This window comes from Alternaria arborescens (genome assembly GCF_004154835.1).
Source record: "Alternaria arborescens strain FERA 675 chromosome Unknown contig_54, whole genome shotgun sequence".
Lineage (NCBI taxonomy): Eukaryota > Fungi > Ascomycota > Dothideomycetes > Pleosporales > Pleosporaceae > Alternaria > Alternaria arborescens.
In genome coordinates, this window is record NW_021167909.1 from 17,613 (window position 1) to 36,430 (window position 18,818).

Below are 18,818 nucleotides of genomic sequence, written 5' to 3' on the forward strand. Positions count from 1 at the left end.
ACAGTGAGAGAAGTTATCTGCACAAACAGTTGCGAGATGCCGGCTGGCCTTCCAGCTGGAGTGGCATGGAAGACTGGAAGTAAGACTACAGGCGATTGCGAGATTGCCATTGCCATTGAAGGTGACATTGAAGCGGTGAGTGAGAGTTATGCAAGCGGAAGAAAGTGATCTAATACTTTTTTATAGTACTTCTATCGCGGTACACCGTCTAGCGATGAGCAGTGGCAACAATGCTGGGATTCCACTGATGCCATCATCAAGGAATGCATCAATGAAGGACCAAATACCGGCTGGGTTAACGGGCCCAATCCTTACCAAGTAAAGCATTCTTCCACTTGAGCCTCAATTCTAGACAGAGACTGACAGAAGTAGTTCTATCAGGGTGGATTTCGACCGCTTAATGGCGATGGCGCCATACATGCACCAATGAGTGGGGATGTTCTTCTTTCAAAAACAGCCATCGGTGCAGTGACGCCAACAAACGCGCAAGGATTTACTTGCGGAAATGGTGATGGCGGAACGCGGCCGCTAGACTGTCTAGCCATACTTGGGTCGTATGTCACCCCAAAGTTGGAGATACATAAGCTGACAAACGAAGCATCATCAACGGCGAACAGCTAGGTGACACAGACACCAGCCCTAAGTTCTGCACCGACGATTCCACGTGCCTCAAAAAGGGCGAATCCGGCTCTAGTGACGGCAACATAATCTACAGCTCCTACTGTGAAGTGCAAGTGCCCTGTTCCCTACCCATACGTTGTCCCTACTAATTTTTCTATTAGTGCTTCTAACAGCGGATGTTCGTTTGTGATTGCATCGAAGCTCGCGTCTTTCGGGGGGGTACCCGGTCGGTCTTGCGTAAGTCCAAAAGATATGTCCGAGTTCATAAGACTAGGTGCAAATGAGTGTGGTTCAAATCAAGCTTCGGGGGTGTGGGCGGCAGGGTATGCCTCGGGTGAGATGGCACCGCCTTATACGGTGTACGGTCTCGTGAATGCGGCGAACCCGGGTGTTTTGTTCATATGACGATCTGTATAGAGGCCATGTTTTTCCAACTACTATGATCTTGGGCGGAGCAAACTCTGTGAAACCATTGGCGACTGGGATAGTCGGTGGACTATCATTGAGGCTGGAGGCGTGTATAGCTCTATGCTACAACTCCGGAGTGAAATTGGAGGAGCGGCAGATGGCGCATTAGAAGCAAGATGACTTTCTGGAGCGCGATACGATCAATAGGCTTGAGGATGACTTGACGATGATGTGTCAGCGTCGTGACATTAAACATAATGATTGCACGCGATGAAAGAAGCTGACTAGCGGAGCGGTATTATCGGCTCATCAACGATGTCCGTAACTTATTGAATGCTTTCTTTTACATATCTGTCCAATCCCTTTGATCTATCTATTAGGTCTCGTTGGTTTCCTAGGTCTGTACCTTCGACTAGGAACTCAGCAATAACTTCCTCATCGAAGCGATGGGAAGCAACTGCGTCTGAGTCGAAAACACCGCCAAAGCAGCAACAGTCGCAGAGAAGGCATAGCCCACGTGTCGCCAATCAACAAGGTTTGCTCCCTTCTCATCATCCCAAAGATCGCTGTGCGGCCGACTTGGCAACGGCAGCGCTTTGATATGCGTACCCCCACGTGAGGTGCCACAAAGCACGTCGATCATCTTCTCTGCATGATACAAGGGCACGATATATCTTGCTATGAATTTCGACGTCACAGTGTCCATGGCCTGTACACTTTGTTGGGCGTGAGAGAACTTCAGAAGAGCGGTCGCGCGGTCAACACGGAGGCTTTGGGTTGTTTGAAAAGCCTTGACAAAGTCTGCGTCGGTGATGCTTTCGCCTTTGCGGTTGAAAAGAGCGTGGAGTTGGTCTGCAAGAACTGCGGCATCTTCGATTGCGCTGTTTCCGCCATGGCCGCTGATAGGGTTGAACTACGAGACGTATCAGTTTGGTGATCCCCCATCAAACCCGCTAGGCTTACCTTATGGGCGGCATCTCCAATGGTCATGATGCGATTGTAATGCCATTTACTAAACACCACCTCCGGAAGAGCTTGTAGGGTCGATGTTTTGCGTAGTGCATACAGTTCGCCGAACGTCAGAGTATCTGTGATATGATCGGACGCGTGTTCTGCTACCAGCGCGTCCTCTTGATCTTTGGTGTAGCGCGGGATCTTGCCAGAGGCCGTCACTGGAAGCTTCTTGAACAGGAACCAGTAGATGCGGTGATCTGGTCCGGTCAAGACGAGGTATGAATTGTTTCGACCTTGTACATTTTGTGTCGAACAAGGGAATTTCTCGCTTGGTCGAGATATGCCGAAGATGCAACAGTACTCTGTTGGTATCGAACGATCGCTGACAGGGAAATATCCGGGTGTTTCTTGATCTGCCAGTCTCCACATCTCCTCACGTACTGTACTGTGAATGCCATCAGCGCCAACAAGGATATCCCCGTGGTAGGTTTCCCCGTCTGCGGTGACAACTTCAACCCCGCCAGTAGACTGCCTGACCTCGGTGACTCCTTTGTTGGTCAGGACCTTCGATTTGTCAGGCAGCTTATCATATAGAACCTGGATTATCATCTGACGGTCCACGAAGACCGGCGAATATCCAAAACTGTCCACATCAGCTTCAAGAAAATGAGGTCATGCAGGCGTCCGTAACTCACCGCTCGGTTATGCGTTTGTTGGCCCCCTCAAAGAGTAATACAACCTTGCCATTGTCGTCCCTCTGAGTCAATAGCTCACCAGCATCCACACCATTGAGTAAAGCTTTGACATCTTCAAAGCAACCAAACTGATCGAAAATACGAAGGCCATAGGGAAGTATGCCAATACTCGCACCTAGATCAGGAGCAATCTTTCCATACTTTTCCAAAACCAGATAGTCTATCCCAAGCTTTTCGAGGATGTTGGCCAGGGTGAGTCCAGCAACACTCCCACCCGCTATGAGAACCTTGGTGTGCTTCTGGGATGACATGATGAGAAGTTCAAGAAACTGGTGATATGAGACGTTGAGACAAGAGAGAATGTGCTACATAGTGATTCAATCCTTTGAAACGGATGACAGAGCTATTTGACATAGCGTTCTTGTGCTGTTGACCGAAGAAGGTCCGACCTTCCAATCCCTCTACCTTTGCCCATGCCTATACAGCAGCTTCACATCTAACATCTAGAGACGTTCCAAGATTTGACTCGTACGAATTCAACGTAAGAAATCACTAATCAACTGTTCGTCGGTCGCCTTGGCCAATCAATCAGAACCAGAACCTAGTATCTTCTAATCTATTCATCGGGGGTTTCTAGCCGGACGGAGTGAAGTGGAGTGAAGTGGATCTCGGAGCCGAGCTTGGGGTCAAGACCTTGGCTTTTCATGGACCCCACGGTTAGCGGAATGTCGCAAATTCCGAGCACAAACAGAGCCGATGACGACACCCAGCCCGATAGCAAAGTTTTGGTGTTAGCTCACATTAGCTATAAACTTACCATATACCCAACGATACTCTGCTGTAAATTTCGCAAGCTTTCGTTTCTTGAAGCATGCCGTTTCTGGGCGTGCCTCAGCTACAGCGGCCATGATATGCGAGTTTCAACTTGATGACGTAATCACCGTTGATCGACAAGCGCGATTAGGTATGGACGCGACCACCGCTCTTTACACGCGTTTCGGCACTCGTGCGTCGCGATGCCGCCCAAGAAAGGTGCGTCTTCCATCTGGATTCCCGGCAAGTATCAAGTTGACGTGACTAGTTGCCAAACGCAAGGCGACCGATGATGAGGTAGCCAGTCGCAACGCGGCCACCGCCAAGAGGGTCGCGCTCGAAAATGAGAAGTTCGTCACACGTAGAGAACTACCCTATGAGGCCAGAATAGGCATAAGAAACTTGTTCAACTCGGTCGCTGAAACTGATGCCAGCCATCAGGATTCTGACGAATCGGACTCTAGCGCATCGGACCTTGACGACTTTGAGGTCGACGATGGTTACGAGAAAGCAATGAAGGTAGAAGAGGAGTATGAGAGACGCGTTGAGAGGGCGCATAGACATGTAGCCATCAAATCCGCGCGCGCGAAGGGGAAATCCAAGCTGGTGAAGTGCAGGGCCAATGGGACCTTTATTCTCCCAACTTGTTGGATCTTCGCGAAGCCGAACACCGAGGAGAGATACATTATCACTTTCGTCAATGGAAAACAGGTACTTTGGTCATCGGGGATCACACCAACAACACTGCGCTCTCTTCAACGGATGTTACCGCGTCGCTCTCTCTCACCGGCCTTGAGAACGATTGGCACATTCCTCTCGACGTCCCTAAACTGGCGTCCTTGGACTTAGTACCTCTAACAGGTGTCCGCAAAAATTACTCAGGGTCCGGAAACGCGGAGGTGCGACTTGGCATATCGTTTTTGGGGAACGGCTATCTGAAGATGAGGATACCTGGCATATACATCGGCGGAAAGAAGCAGTGGAGAAGACACATCACGTTGTATGGTGTGAGTCGGACGTTTCCTCCACACGAAGAGGAGAGTCCGGAGCCTTTACCACGAGAAGACACGCTGCCACGAATAGGGCTGGTACAGCCTGCGCCTGTGAATGAGGAATCCAATCAACCTGTCGCTGGCCTTAGCGGAGAAGTCCTCTCTCAAGATGAGCAGCTTTTGAGGCGACAGCTATTGGAAGACCTAGATGACAGCTTGTTTGTAGACTGGTCCGATGAAAACTAAACACCCGAACAGCGTCGGATCCATTTGCAGATGGCAGTTACGGACCGAGCATACGCTTCGCGCAGCAGACCGTCGTCTTCAACTGGTGTCAAGCTCAGTCTCAATCGTTACCGTGCCACATGGTACCAGCTTACGTGTTGCAGTCTCGACCAATTAAAACTCCCCGGATAAAGACGAGATACCATTGGCATACACGTGGGGGATACTTTCAAGAATCGGAACTCTGGAACCAAGACATCCTCACACACCGCCATTGCCAGGTGTTCGAATCGGAAAACACCAGATCGTTGTTGCCAATCTACCATATCAACACCTCCTCGATGGCTGATATGGCAAACGTCTCAACGGCTTCCTCTTAAATAGGCCGTCTTCCCTGCCATGGCCACCGATAATCATTGGACTAAAGCTCAAAATGTCGATCAGACTTTTCTGCAGACAAGCATCAGCGCTTGTGTTTCTTATCGACAGTTGCGGGCCTTCCAAGGGTGTTTTGGCCCCCATGGAAGCTGACGACTGATCAATGGGGCGTCTTCAGCCTTGCGCTTGCTGCCTGCATGATTGTCGAAATATTTAAACTCGGCAAACTGTCCACATTCGACGCCTCGCAGAACACAGCCTTCCCAGACGTGACTGACGCGAGATCGACATCGATAACCTATCGAATATGAGCTGCGAAATGAAGGATGATGGCTCTCACGATACCATCCAGGATGATGAAGAACTCTACGATGATCCGGTCAAGCTAGACGAGCCAATTACGGATACAGGCGACGTCAGCGATTGCATGATCGATGTCGGCGGCCCAAGTCATCAGAAGGAAGCAGTAAAGATGAAGAACGATCTACAAGATCCTATAACAACCCTGGGGTCAAACATGTTTGCGCAGATTGCAGGGCTCTCTCAGTACAAATTCGAGCGCGCGAGGGCTCGGCAATGGGCGACGAGGGACATCTGCTTCTTGGTCTATGATTACTCAGACGTCAAAATCGATGGATTTGACAGCGACGATGAGGAGGTTTACTCGATGTCGAGATTACGTCACAGGAACAGCTCAACGCAATACAGACTGTATTACAAGCTGATCGAGAAATGACAAAAGGAATCGTGAGCCTCCAATACTGCGAACAGATCATCCGTCTCCCCCACGAAACCTGCCAAGACAGATGGTACACTCGGGCGTGGGTCATCCAAGAGGCTATTTGTGCAGGAATGAAGCTAGTACTAGCATTTCGACACAGCCCTGGCCTAATGTTTCCATCGAAGTTCCGACACGGGTATGAATGTGAGGTGGAAGATCGTCCATACCATTCGCTCGATGACCATGCGCGTGGACTTGATTCCACGCTTGCACGCATTTCTCTGATGGGATTCTGGCGCATCCTCAAAGTCATGCGCGATGTCCTCCTACGAGACTTCTCTGCTGTAGGATCAATGCTTGTGCGCTCTGAGTACGCGCCAGTGGAAGCATGGCCAGGCGCTCAATCGGTGCTCCAAGCAGCGGAAGCTCTTCACCCGAGAACGGTGAAAGCAAATACACCTCAACAGGTCATGATGACCTATAGCGAGGGCCAGTACGGCGAGCGACCTACGATCAATGCTGCGGGAGCCCTGACTCTATTGAAGTGTCGCAAATGTTATTTTCAGTCCGACAGACTCGCTATAATAGCGAACATGTGCGACTATGATTTCCGACTCGACACAAAAGCTGTTGGCAACAATTTCCATTCCCTATGCCTTGCTATATTGGCATTAGCGTTGAACGATGGCGACTTATCTCTGCTTGCGCCCGAGGCATATCCACCACCGAATGAAGTCTATTCAGGTGATGCTTACGCTGGACATGCATCAAGCTCGCTCTTGTTCCAGGGCTCTTTCTTGGAGGCTCCCCGGATCGAGCACTGCCAAGTGCGCGACTTTCTCAACGTCAGGCTTCAAGGAGTCGTGCCTGGCAGCGTTACTCCGGATGGGCTAATCTTGGATGCATATCTGTGGTCTGTGAATCACGAAGTCGACTTTACGCTCATTCAATTGACATGGGCTGATGCCTGGGAATCGCTAAGATGCTGGAAAATGTTCATAGACCGTCAAAAGAACGAAACCTGGGACCAATACAATGCACGGAATGGGATAATCTTCCAATTGTTCGCACAGCCAGGCGTATCCAAACAAGCTTTAGAAGATTTTCGAAAATTCGGTCATGTTCCAGATGACTCAGCTCTTTGGAAGGGCATCGATCATCGCGGAGTACAATTAACACGATACGTTGATTGTTATCGTGTGAAGCAAGTCCCAGCAATGCAGGACCTTATTGCCCGAGTAATCTTCAATATTCTCAGATACACCTTGAGGCGAAGAAACCACTCTCAGGCACATCGCGGGCTACGTCGCCCTCCTACCATCCGAGCGGAGTAAAAGCAAAAGGAAAGAGTAGAGCGGCTGAATCCTTGCCAGAGGAGAAAGTCACTGATAACGTTGATAGTTCCGAAGCGACTGAGCGCTTCGATAATCAGGGTGTCAATTTACAAGTACTTCGGAAGGTGAAAGGGTTGTGGCAGATTATGGATCTTCCCTCCCAGGACTACTTGTTTAGTTAGTGACTCGGAATGCGTGAAGGTGTAGAGTGACTTCCGCAGTTTAGTCATCGCTAAGGCGTAACAAGTAGTTTGCAGGTTCTTGAGATGCTACTTGAAACCATGGCCGATGCAACCTACTGATTCTGACCTCCAGCCCCGCCCATTCACGCGCAGGCGCGCCATGTACAAACGCACGCATCTCACGTCTGGCCAATAAGAAATTTGGTGTTTTTTCTATACTCGAAAAAGCGCACGGATTCGCGACGCTAAACCAAAGCCATGACTGGAGCCGGCACAGCGGCCTGCGCCTATGATTGAGACATACGAAGAACGTGCAGACGGCCTAGTAGTGGCAACTTCTTTTCAGATTAAGAGATGTTGAAGAGACAGCTTGTTTACAAGTAAAACAGCCCAATCAAGTACCCGGGTGATTATGCGTTCAGTATCCCGGGCCGAACATGCAGCTCTGAATACCTTTTTGGTGTCGCATCCAGTCTCGTTTGTCTATGTGCATGCGTGGCGTGGTACAGACTTACGTGTTACGCTCACAGCCAATGAAACCCCCCGCGTACATACAAACGATAATGTGATGCAGGGTGAAAGCCATTGATGATAAAACTTGGTCATCATCCCCTGATGGTCTTTCGATTCATCCGCTGATACTGTGATGACGCGAAGCAGAAGAGCCATTAACGACAGTCGCAACCAGTACCCCGATCGAACGTAACTGAACCTCCCGAAGGAAAGCCATCAAGAATATCAGAAATCCCGTTTTCACTAAACAACGACTAGTCGTCAAGTTCTCCGCAACAACGTTAACATCATCATCCTGCCCCCGCACTCACTTTGCGCCACCTCACAGCCATGGATGTATGCAAAGATGTCGACAACTACATGCAGTACATTCAACAGCATAGGCGTGTTCTGCAAGATGCTAAAAAGAGACATGGTCAGCGTCTGCACGATCGCAAAGACAGACACGTAATGTTGCTCGAGTTCATGATGGTGTCAATGAGTACCGCACAAAGGACTGGAAAGAAGGACACACAAAACATACACTCATCGTTCGTTCCACCGGCATATCCGCCTTGCACTACTGCACTCAAAGGTCTCAAACCTATCAAGATCGAAGATCTGAGGCTTGAGACACATCACCGTGGCAGATTCCTTCTTCTGCGAGTAGTCACTCCGCCAAATCGTATGACAGGAATCCTCGTTCTGGTGGAAGATGAATACGGAGATGTTGTGATACTGCAACTTTACCAACAGGAAGACGAAGTCAGCCGCCCAGCTACCAATGTTGTCGACAAAGGCATCGTCCTCATAGTAAAGGAACCTTTCTTCAAAGTCACAGCATCTGGAGACTACAGTCTGCGAGTGGATCATCTTTCGGATATCGTGTTCTTGAACAGCGACGATACCAGGATTCCACAGTCGTGGCGGCCGCGGTTACTAGAAATCGGAAAATGCGCAAATACATTGAAGCTTGAAGGCAATGCCCATGTGGGAAAGGGAGAGTACTGGCAGGCGATCGAGAAGTAAGTGAAACCTATGATAAGCCAGTAGCTACACTAACAACTTTGCCAGGTACTCAAATGCCTTAGTGTACTCATCTGCGCCGAGCGAGATGAACGTAATCAAGCGAAATAGAGCGCTGGCATATCTCAAAACCAAACAATACGACGCTGCATTGTCCGACACAGGCTTCCCTGAGTTTGGTGAAGAAGCCTCGGAGAAGGCATTGTTTCGTGCAGCGGAGGCTCTATATTATCTCAGACAGTATGGAGACTGTTGCGAAGTGCTTGAACAGCTATGCAAACTCTTTCCGTCCAATCATGAAGCGATTACTGCCCTGACGCGCGCCAGACGTCGATGCGACGAAGGTAGTACCGGGCAATTCGACTTCAAGCTCCTCCACGCCGAAGCAAAGAGGTACAGCCCACCCCATCTAGATCACGCTACGTACATCGGACCAGTGGAGGTTCGGAAAGTGACTGGGAAAGGTCGTGGCTTATTTACAACCAAGCCCATGAAAGCCGGGGATCTAGTGCTGTGTGAGAAAGCTTTCAGTCATGCTCATGTTGATGATGGGGAGAAAGGTAATGCAAATATCACTCTCTTGGTGAATGTAGAGACGAATAGAGCTTTCATGGGAGGCCAAGCGGATCTCATCCAGTCAATAACGCAAAAGCTCTACAAGAACCCATCAATGGCTTCCGATTTCACTAATCTGCATCATGGCGATTACAAAGCGGTTGATGTTCAATCCGTTGATGGACAACCTGTAATCGACACGTAAGTGTACCTTCCATGCGATGAACTAGCAAGTTCGGTAGAATGACGCTAAAGTTTTCCAGATTTCTTGTCGAACGAACAATGTCTCTCAACGTGTTCGGCTGCCCGGTCACGACACTGAAGAGCTACACAGAGGTGACTTCCAACAACTTCTCGAAAGAAAAGGCCAACTTCCATTCATGTGGCATCTGGATCAAGGCCTCGTACATCAACCACAGTTGTCTCGGCAATGTCCGTCGCTCTTTCATCGGGGATATGATGATAGTGCGCGCGACCAAGGACCTGGATGTTGGCACAGAACTGATATTCCCGTATGAAGCACCAGAGGGTATCTATACTCCAGAGACCGAGCGAAAGTTCAAGAACTGGGGGTTCGTGTGCACGTGCGCGCTCTGCGAAGACATCAAAGCCACTAAGCCTTCGGAAGTCACGAAGAGGGAGAATCTTTTGGCTCAATTGGACCATCTCTGCAAGTCTGGAATGATACCTCAGGATATGCCAACGAAGTTTGAGCGCTTACTCAAGGCGCTGAACGAGACCTACGCTCGCCCAGCGGAAGAAGTTCCTCGACTCTTGCTATGGGACCCACAGCTGCTATTGACACGGATCTACATGGGAAAGCTTGATCTTACGAAGGGATTGGGATCGGCTAGAAAGACTCTACAGACTCTGAGTTTCGTCGTGACTGGGCTCGACCGTACCTCAGAAGCTCTAGTCGTCTTGAAATGGGGTCACACAGTGGACCATCTGGTGGGGGTCTTCTTACTCGCACACTCGGCGTTGGAACAATTAGGGCTGTCAGAGAAGTCGAAGCAGGCGAAATATTATGCTAGAGTTGCGTACCGAATACTGGTTGGGGAGGATGCATCTTTTGGTGACACATACCTGTCGTTTCGGAACCTTAAATGAGGAAGCAGATGGGTTGTGTTGCCTGTGGCATTGTATACTGGTGGACTAATATGGACTGACTTTGTCGCCGTGCTCCTGCAAGCGCCGCTAGTATCTGCAACTCGATAGATAGCTATCCTGCTATAGCCGTTATATGTTCAATCCATGATCCCCTGCTATTAGCAGCAAGAAACATCATGTCCCCAGTTTACCAATTGAATTCCTCCAATCACCGGAGGAGCGGTGTCACACATATAGTGAAGACCTAATTCAATCCAGAAGTTTGCTATGCTTCTAGCGTTCATCCGCATCCAGCCAGCGTAAAGTTGACCTCTCGTGTGCCGCGGAAGATAGTCCTCAGCACGATAGCCGGCATCCACACATTTGACGATCGAATCGACGCCTGATAAAACCTCGTAATCGTCGAAGAGGAATATCCGGTGCGATTTGAAGTTCGCTTTCATTGGTTGGCCACCCTCGCCACTGTTGTATAGCTGGCGAAGTTGATCCATGTCGAGGCCGGCTAGAGCTGGGTCTGAGCGTGCATCAAGATGGAAAAGCGACCACAACTTCTGAAATTCAGGGTCGTCTTTAGGGTCTTCTTCCTCAGATTCGATAGCATCGAAAGCTTCCTCGTGCGCACTAGTCTGGATCAGTTCAAGAAGTCACTGCCATTGCTGATCGGAAGAAGCTCCAGGTCCGTATCCGGTACGGTAAATGGTAAAGCCCCAGTGTCTGTGGCCGGCGTAATCATCGTCTGACGGAATAAGAAGCTCATTCAACCATTGTTTGGCAGAGGTAGTCATTGGAGGCAACAAGAGCAGCCTGTCGTTACATTTGACCTCACGAGAATCCAAGTGTCAGCGTAAGCACTTTAAAGGAACATGCGACACAGTCAAAGGATTGTGGCACGGCGGCTAGGCTGCAATCACGTGACTGCTCTTCTACGAGTAGGTAATGCTAAACCATAAGCAAGTGCTCTTCCACGAGCAATAATCAGCTACTGACTATAGAGTGCGTTAATGCTCTGCTACAACTACCCACACGCTTGTACAAGAGCGCAGAACTCATTAGTATACAGCAGTACGCAACAACCTCCAATAGCTTACTGTGTTCAACTTCGTAAATCTCCTTCGAGTCTCTAAATGTTAGTACTTGATATAGGTCTCTGGTTGTTACATCAATACACCAATCGTGTCAGTACAACCCACCTGTCCATGGCACTCATTCATTCCCAAGAACCAACTCTGGGTCGTGCAAGGATGACCTTCACATCTGCGCACATGATGTAGAGTGCACAGTGCGTAAGGGATATTGACACGTCAAGGAGCTCAGAACTTGGAATATCGAGATGTGTCTGCGATACGATATATCGTGGATACCCGGACCAACGGCCTGGAAACGTCGAATGGATTAGGGGATGAAGCCAGTCACCTAGATCCGGTGTAAATCGACTTTTGACCGATGGAAGCGGGGCTCGTAGATTGAAAAAAGGGAGAGCCTTTCGGAGATGTCGTCTCTTTATAGAACGCACCGGTTTGACGTCGCTTAAAAGAGGTATTTTGTAGATCATCTGTAACCTACATGGGATTAGCGCACGGATATAGATTGAACGTGGGAAATGCCGTATTACGCACCCACGGAAGATCGATTCCGCTCGGGCCATCTTTAGCACTTGCAGCAAAGAACACTATGATGTTCGCGCTAAACGTTCCCACTTTTGCGATTCGAGCAGGTAGGTTCATTCACGGGGGCGCCACGGTTTCGAAACACGCCTGGGAATGCCTGAATGGGCCGGAAAGACATCCTCTTCTGCTTTGATCGATGGCTGTGTAGGCACGTTGATATTGCGATCACTAATCGTAGCTTTGACATATAGTGCATGGCTCAGAGTGCGAGACACATCATACACCCCACTCTTACACTCCTTACCTCTATTCTTCTTCTACATTTACCGCTTTCGATCTAGTTTTAAATTCGCCATGAAGTTCTTGGCGATTGCTGCTCTTGCCAGCCTGGCGCATATGGCAAGCGCAGTTGGCGTTGTTGGCAAAGCTGAAGGTTTCGCAACTGGAGCCACGGGTGGTGGAAATGCCACGCCGCAGTACCCAAAGGACATCAAGGAGCTGACAACGCTGTTGACTGACACCACCGCTCGTGTCATCGTCCTTGACAAGACCTTTGATTACACCACATCCGAGGGCACAGTCACTGGAACTGCTTGTACGTCCGGAACGCTTGTAACGCATATCCAACATACTAATCGAAACAGGCGCGTCCTGGGGAACTGGAGCAAAGTGCCAACGTATTCTGTTGGACACTTGCGATGCGGGACAAGTGAAGGAGACTGTCACCTACTACAAAGCTGCGAAAACTCCCATCAAAGTTGGTTCCAACAAGACCATTTTGGGTATTGGAAACAAGGGCATTATCAAGGGAAAGGGACTCTCCTTTGCCGGCAAGAACGTCATTGTCCAGAACATCCAAGTCAGTGACTTGAACCACAAGTACGTCTGGGGTGGAGATGCTCTCTCCTTTGCCGGAGCTGATCTCATCTGGATCGATCATGTTACTGTAAGTCTCTGTTCATATCACAACGTATATCTGCTCACATTACGCCAGACTGCTCGCCCCGGCCGACAACACTATGTCTTCGGTTTTACACCCAGCACTCGCATCACCCTGTCCAGCAACTTCATCAACGGTGCCTCTGACTACTCCACTGGTTGCGACGGCTACCACTACTGGGTTTTCGAGATGGTTGGCACTGGCGACTCCATTACCATGAAGAACAACTACATCACCAAGACTGCTGGCCGCGGCCCTGCTCTTAGCGGCAAGACCCTCCTTCACGCTGTGAACAACGTCTGGTTCGACGTCAAGGGTCACCTGCTCGAGGGAGGTGATGCCGGCGCTCGTGGAATCTTCGAGGGTAACGTTTTCAACAACGTTCAGAATGTTGTAGCCGACTACGCTGGCAAGCTTTTTGGTTCCCCCGACGCCAACACGAACAAGCAGTGCAGCACTGCTCTCGGCAGGTCTTGCGAAGTCAATCTCTTCCAAGGCACCACAACTACCGCCAGCTCTTTGACAAGCAAGAAGGACACCTCGTTTTTCAGCGAGTTCAAGAACCTAGGCATTGCAAAGGCCGTCGCTGCTTCTGCTATCACCAGCAGGATCCCCAACGGTGCAGGCAACGGTAAGCTTTCTGCGCTTAGCGCGAGATCTGCGTCAGCCAAATTCAGAGCTTGAACATCCACGAGAGTGATGCCAAGGTAACTCAGAGGATTTTCCCATAGTGGGCTGACTGAATACATTCAGGGGTGTATATATTGGAGCGAAATGTTGCCACGGAGCTGTTTTCATTGTACATAATCTTTTCTTTCTCTTGCAAATATTTATAGTAACTATATATTACGTGCAAGTCTACGCACATTACGAAGAAGTTGACCTAACCACGTTAGATGCACTTGATGCGATAAGACTATAGCTGACTGACCATGATTGTGTGTTTTCGGACTGCCATCAACCGACAGTATGGCCGTCTTTGCATGCAATTAGCCTAGTGGTGTACCTGCAATAGATACACCCGTACGAGCAGTCAGAGGTTGGAAGATCAATGGAGAAAAACTGAGTCTGTACAACTGGAGTGAGCTGGGTATTAGCTATAAGCAAGAAATAATCCTTCTCTTTTACAAACACATGTTACATATACAGATGGGCCAGAGCGCGTTAATTACACGAACCGCAGTGATAGCAAACGTGCCGTCAAATGTTGCCTGGCGGAATCAATTTGTAATGGCCAAGGTCGAATAAGTCAGGAGGTCGTTAACAGCGATGCGCAACGCTTCCCGCCACCCTAGTATCATTACGAACGTTCCGAATACGGCCAGATCTCCCTCATCCGCTCTGGTGTCATGTTATACTGATCACACCTGCGCACAAACTCCTCCAAAAGCTCGTCGCTTTTCTTTCGTGCCTCTTCAATGTCCAGCATTGGCATTAGCCAACCTTCAACATCAGTACCCAGAATTCCCCTAGCCCACTTGAGTATCTCGTGATATTTACTGTACTCTTCAAACTGCTGTTCGTGTCTCTTCAACTCCTCTTCGCTGAAGCTGATGGGACATTCGCCTTCGAAGCCAATCTCCTCCCAATTTGCCGCATACTCAATGAGACATGCCCGAAGTGGTACCACACCCTCTTCCGAGGCTTCTGCACAGCGTATAAAGAGCTCTCGAATGAACAGCGGTACCTGTAAAGCTTTCCAGCCCCGTATGTTCTTGGACTTGCTGCTAATCTCGTATATCTTTGCTAATTTAGCTTCTTTCAAGTTGTGTTCAGCAAATTTCTTATCTTCTGCATCCATCTCGTCAAAATTAGGAGGTAACTTTGGAAGCTCCATAGTACCGAGGACGTAGTCCTCACCGACTGTGAGAAACTCTGGGAAGCGTGCTTGTAAGAATAATGGTGAGACTACGACGGATTGCCAGTCGATGAGTGATACTATTTCCTCTGGGTTCTGTTCGGAAACATAGATGTTACCCATGTGGAGGTCTGTGTGCCATAGAACAGGCTCAGAAACTTTCCCCATAAGTGTCCGCTCGTTAAGTCTAGACATGACCTCTTTGGCCATTTTCAGAACTGTGATCTCCTCATCGAGAGACCCTCGGGGTACGCCAGTTGTACTAACAGACCAGCGCTTTTGAAGAAATGTGAGCTCTCGTTCGACAAGAGCTGTTCCGAAGGAAGGCAGATCGGGCCCTGTGAAGAAGAATTAGCTACTGCATGGAAGGCTCGAGATCGTACATACACGGCCCCTGGTGAAGTTGAGGATATAGAGTTGCAGTATGGTCTGGCGCATGCCATCCTCGCTCGCAAGAGGGGCCTATACAATAATCTCCAGATGGATCCATCTCTCGATCTAGGGCGACGTATGTGTCGCTTTCCGCCATGGACTTAGTAAGATAGAGACTTCCGTTCGCTGGAAGACGGATCTTCGCCATTTGGCCCTCAAATTCAGTGAATTGGGTTACGACGCGGAGTTGCTGCCAATCATTCATGTCACCCCATACTTTGTACAACTGAACACCAGGAGCCTTTTCCATGATGATGTACTCAACACCCACTGGATTTGATGGATCGGTGTCCCAAGCTAGAACTTTGGGTACTGGGACTTTGGTATGTGTGTGTACTGTCGCCGGCGATGAACTTAGCTGTGTACAAGACATTTGTTGGGAATCATAGAGTCTTACAGTATTGTAGAACGGCCACTTCCGATGCTGTTGTATATTTCGGTGGTCCAGCGATAGCGAAGGGCATCTTCGCGACAATTTCGGTACCATCCTCTCTTCGCAACAAGAGTGCTTTGCTGAACCCGCCTTCCATCTTCTCAATCTCACAGACCGGTGAATGCTGCCCACCAAGAGCTGCAGCTATAGCGCAAAGTCGGTCTAGGTCGAAATTGATATATCTTCGCCTTCGAGCTTTGTTTTCATTGGCAAGGAAATGTCCACCTGAGTACTTGAACAATTCGTCCCGATTGATTGTTTCGCCTATCAAACGTGAGTTCCTGTACACTGTATGTTCTGCGCGACCTGGACCAAATACCTCGACACGTGATTGTAAGCGTGCGTGAAAGTTGAGACATTGGTGCGTGTGGATTATTACTCCAGCATCTCTTGCCAATAGTCCTCAACAATGGTGCTAATGGCATCACTGTAACGTTGCGATATAGAACGGGAACGGCGGTCGGTCCGTACCTTATTCTCAAACCTTGCGCGGGCGAAACGCTCGTAGTTCGTGAGGAAGCTGGTGTTTCTCACCGACAACAGACCGAGAGCGCGGGTATTTTCCTTGATCAATGCGATTGTAGTTAGACCAGGCCGCAATTGAGACAAAGAACATTAGTCTAGTGATGAGGTCTAACCTCAACTTTTCATGACGAGCTTTGATAGTGAGGCTCATTTCAGCCAAGGAATGTAACCGCCGGGCACGTGGATATGGAACTGTGCCACTTTGTCAACAATGTAGGGATCTGTCCGCAAATCTTTTGGGAGATCGTACCCTCATCCAGTCATCCGCTCGGTTGTTTGCAGGCTTCTTGATGAGAACGGATCCTGTATCCTCACCACTTATTGTGGTACTCATGTTCCCATTCACGCGGCGCGAGCCTCACGGCAACTTATGCAAGTGCGCTGTTAGACGTGAGCGAAACGAGCGAGCCGAAAACCATCAGTCAAGTTGCAGAACGACTCCGCAAGTCGCGAATGTGCCGCTCAAGAATCAGTCTGTGCCTATCACTATGAGACCAAGTCGCTCAGACTAAGCACTGCACGTCATGAGCATACTTGCTCCAGAAGATGCCGCGATACACGAACAGGGAAGAGAACATCAACCAGCATGTAAGCACGAGCAAAGCACTCGCAGGTCGCGCGGCACAACATAAACACAACACATAACAAAAGCCATCATCATCGACCAAACAAGGATTCAGAACATCGGCTCACTGGCCGCTATATCTACAAACCTGTCATACTCGCACCCAGTCAGCCGAGCCCGCAAAAAGGGGAAACTCTAGCCTGAAAGTGCTCAAATACCAAGTGTAAACTCAACACCAACATCAATGTCCCTCGCCATCTTGACAACCTTGGAGAACTGCACCGACTTCTCGGCGGCGGCCTGTAGGTCATCGATGGAGAAGATCTTAAGACCAGAGTCGTTGAGCTAGAAAGAAGGAGAAAATACGTTAGCATAACATCCTCTTCTCCGGTGAAATCGAGTTGTGGAAAAAAAAAGAACTTACAAGCTTGTGAGCAGCCTCCATGTTAGTACCCTGTAACCTAGCGATAACCGGAGTCTTGAGGTTCATCTCATTGACAACCTGAATCAGACCCTTAGCAATAGCATCGCAACGGACGATACCACCAAAGATGTTGACAAAGATGGCGGTAACCTTGGGGTCGCTGGTAATCAGGTCAAACGCCTGCCTGATAGCCTCGGGTGTAGCACCACCACCAACGTCGAGGAAGTTGGCTGGCGCGCCGCCGTTGAGCTTGATAATGTCCATGGTGGCCATGGCGAGACCGGCTCCGTTGACGAGGCAGCCAATGTCACCATCGAGCTTGATGAAGTTGAGACCGACTTTAGCGGCCTTGACTTCCTCGGGGTCTTCCTGGGTGATGTCGCGCCAGTCGAAAACCTCCTTCTGGCGGAAATCGGCGTTGTCGTCAAAGTTGAGCTTGGCGTCCATGGCGAGGACCTGGTGGTCGGTGGTCTCAGAGAGGGGGTTGATCTCAATCTGGGTGGCGTCCTTCTCCATGAAGACCTTGTACAGCTTCTGGATAGTGTCCTTGGCGTCCTCGATGCACTGCTCGGAGAAGCCGAGCTCGGTTGCGATGTTGCGGGCAATGTCGTCGGTGACGCCCTTGTGGATGTCGATCGGGGTGGTGATGATAGCCTCTGGGTGCTCCTTTGCGACTGTCTCAATGTCCATGCCTCCTTGCGACGAAGCGACAATGACAGGGCCTTGTGACGCGCGGTCCATGAGGATGGCGAGATAGAACTCGCGGCGGGCAAACTTGCGGTCGACAATGAAGACGGAGTTGCAGAGCCGGCCGGCGGCTCCCGTTTGCTTGGTGATGAGCTTGTGGCCGATCATCTGGTCGGCGAGGATGGAGGCTTCGCGGGGACTGCATGCTATGTTAGAGGGTGGCCGCGGTGCATGGAGTGTGGTCGTGTAGTAGCATACGAGTAGACGACTCTGACACCGCCCTTGAAGCCATTGTCAAAGGTGCCCTTTCCACGACCTCCAGCAAGAACCTGGGCCTTGATCACGGCGTCCTCTCCGCCTGCGCGCATTAGTCCAGAACAGATGCATTCTACTCTTGTTGTCGCATACCAATGTCCTTGGCAATCTTCTCTGCCTCGGCGCCGCTGGTAGCGACACCACCCTTGGGCACGCCGATGCCATACTGAGATCCTAGTTAGACATCTGACCTGTGCTGCGAAATTGGGGAATATGCGGTGGAGGTGGACTATCTGCGTACCGACTCGAGCAGGGCAGCGGACCTGTATTCGTGGATGGCGAGCCCTCTCCTTTGCTGGGAGCGCATCAGTGGTGTCTCCTGGCACCTTGTTAGCCCATGGCCCTCATTTGTGGTGCACGCTGCGTAAGAGGCTTTCGCAGCTTTGCAGGTGGGCTAGGCCCGTGTGTATGCGTACAGCAGCAGCGCGAACAGCGCGAGCCAGCGGCCGGGCGCGGGCAAAGTTGTACATGATGTCTGAGCGGCAGACACACGTCGGGGTATATCGAGAGGTGGGTTGAGAGGGGG

General features: G+C 50.0%; 9 protein-coding genes across 9 annotated transcripts; 5 read left to right on the forward strand and 4 right to left on the reverse strand.

Annotated features, from left to right (window-relative positions):
• Positions 1–36: 36 nt before the first annotated feature.
• AA0111_g11625 (hypothetical protein) lies at positions 37–339 on the forward strand (the record flags this gene model as incomplete). The annotated part of the gene is made up of 2 exons (XM_028645512.1): positions 37–135; positions 187–339. The coding sequence occupies 2 exons, from the start codon at positions 37–39 to the stop codon at positions 337–339; spliced, it is 252 nt and encodes an 83-aa protein (XP_028500766.1).
• Positions 340–1,441: 1,102 nt separating this feature from the next.
• Positions 1,442–2,989, reverse strand: AA0111_g11626 (hypothetical protein; the record flags this gene model as incomplete). The annotated part of the gene is made up of 3 exons (XM_028645513.1): positions 1,442–1,942; positions 1,993–2,626; positions 2,679–2,989. The coding sequence occupies 3 exons, from the start codon at positions 2,987–2,989 to the stop codon at positions 1,442–1,444; spliced, it is 1,446 nt and encodes a 481-aa protein (XP_028500786.1).
• A 705-nt stretch (positions 2,990–3,694) lies between these two features.
• AA0111_g11627 (hypothetical protein) lies at positions 3,695–4,729 on the forward strand (the record flags this gene model as incomplete). Its single annotated transcript, XM_028645514.1, has 3 exons — positions 3,695–3,710; positions 3,760–4,055; positions 4,109–4,729. The coding sequence occupies 3 exons, from the start codon at positions 3,695–3,697 to the stop codon at positions 4,727–4,729; spliced, it is 933 nt and encodes a 310-aa protein (XP_028500785.1).
• A 676-nt stretch (positions 4,730–5,405) lies between these two features.
• Positions 5,406–5,822, forward strand: AA0111_g11628 (hypothetical protein; the record flags this gene model as incomplete). Its single annotated transcript, XM_028645515.1, has 1 exon — positions 5,406–5,822. The coding sequence occupies one exon, from the start codon at positions 5,406–5,408 to the stop codon at positions 5,820–5,822; it is 417 nt and encodes a 138-aa protein (XP_028500767.1).
• Positions 5,823–8,166: 2,344 nt separating this feature from the next.
• AA0111_g11629 (hypothetical protein) lies at positions 8,167–10,506 on the forward strand (the record flags this gene model as incomplete). Its single annotated transcript, XM_028645516.1, has 3 exons — positions 8,167–8,840; positions 8,890–9,597; positions 9,660–10,506. The coding sequence occupies 3 exons, from the start codon at positions 8,167–8,169 to the stop codon at positions 10,504–10,506; spliced, it is 2,229 nt and encodes a 742-aa protein (XP_028500768.1).
• Positions 10,507–11,915: 1,409 nt separating this feature from the next.
• Positions 11,916–12,230, reverse strand: AA0111_g11630 (hypothetical protein; the record flags this gene model as incomplete). Its single annotated transcript, XM_028645518.1, has 2 exons — positions 11,916–12,065; positions 12,123–12,230. 2 exons carry the CDS (start codon positions 12,228–12,230, stop codon positions 11,916–11,918), a joined length of 258 nt encoding a protein of 85 aa, XP_028500770.1.
• Positions 12,231–12,467: 237 nt separating this feature from the next.
• Positions 12,468–13,737, forward strand: AA0111_g11631 (putative pectin lyase C; the record flags this gene model as incomplete). Its single annotated transcript, XM_028645519.1, has 3 exons — positions 12,468–12,708; positions 12,758–13,059; positions 13,108–13,737. 3 exons carry the CDS (start codon positions 12,468–12,470, stop codon positions 13,735–13,737), a joined length of 1,173 nt encoding a protein of 390 aa, XP_028500771.1.
• A 616-nt stretch (positions 13,738–14,353) lies between these two features.
• On the reverse strand, positions 14,354–15,873 carry AA0111_g11632 (hypothetical protein; the record flags this gene model as incomplete). Its single annotated transcript, XM_028645520.1, has 3 exons — positions 14,354–15,249; positions 15,299–15,655; positions 15,741–15,873. The coding sequence occupies 3 exons, from the start codon at positions 15,871–15,873 to the stop codon at positions 14,354–14,356; spliced, it is 1,386 nt and encodes a 461-aa protein (XP_028500754.1).
• A 1,203-nt stretch (positions 15,874–17,076) lies between these two features.
• On the reverse strand, positions 17,077–18,762 carry AA0111_g11633 (putative succinyl-CoA ligase [GDP-forming] subunit beta; the record flags this gene model as incomplete). The annotated part of the gene is made up of 6 exons (XM_028645521.1): positions 17,077–17,211; positions 17,291–18,176; positions 18,236–18,335; positions 18,386–18,458; positions 18,534–18,611; positions 18,709–18,762. The coding sequence occupies 6 exons, from the start codon at positions 18,760–18,762 to the stop codon at positions 17,077–17,079; spliced, it is 1,326 nt and encodes a 441-aa protein (XP_028500753.1).
• Between the last annotated feature and the right edge of the window lie 56 nt (positions 18,763–18,818).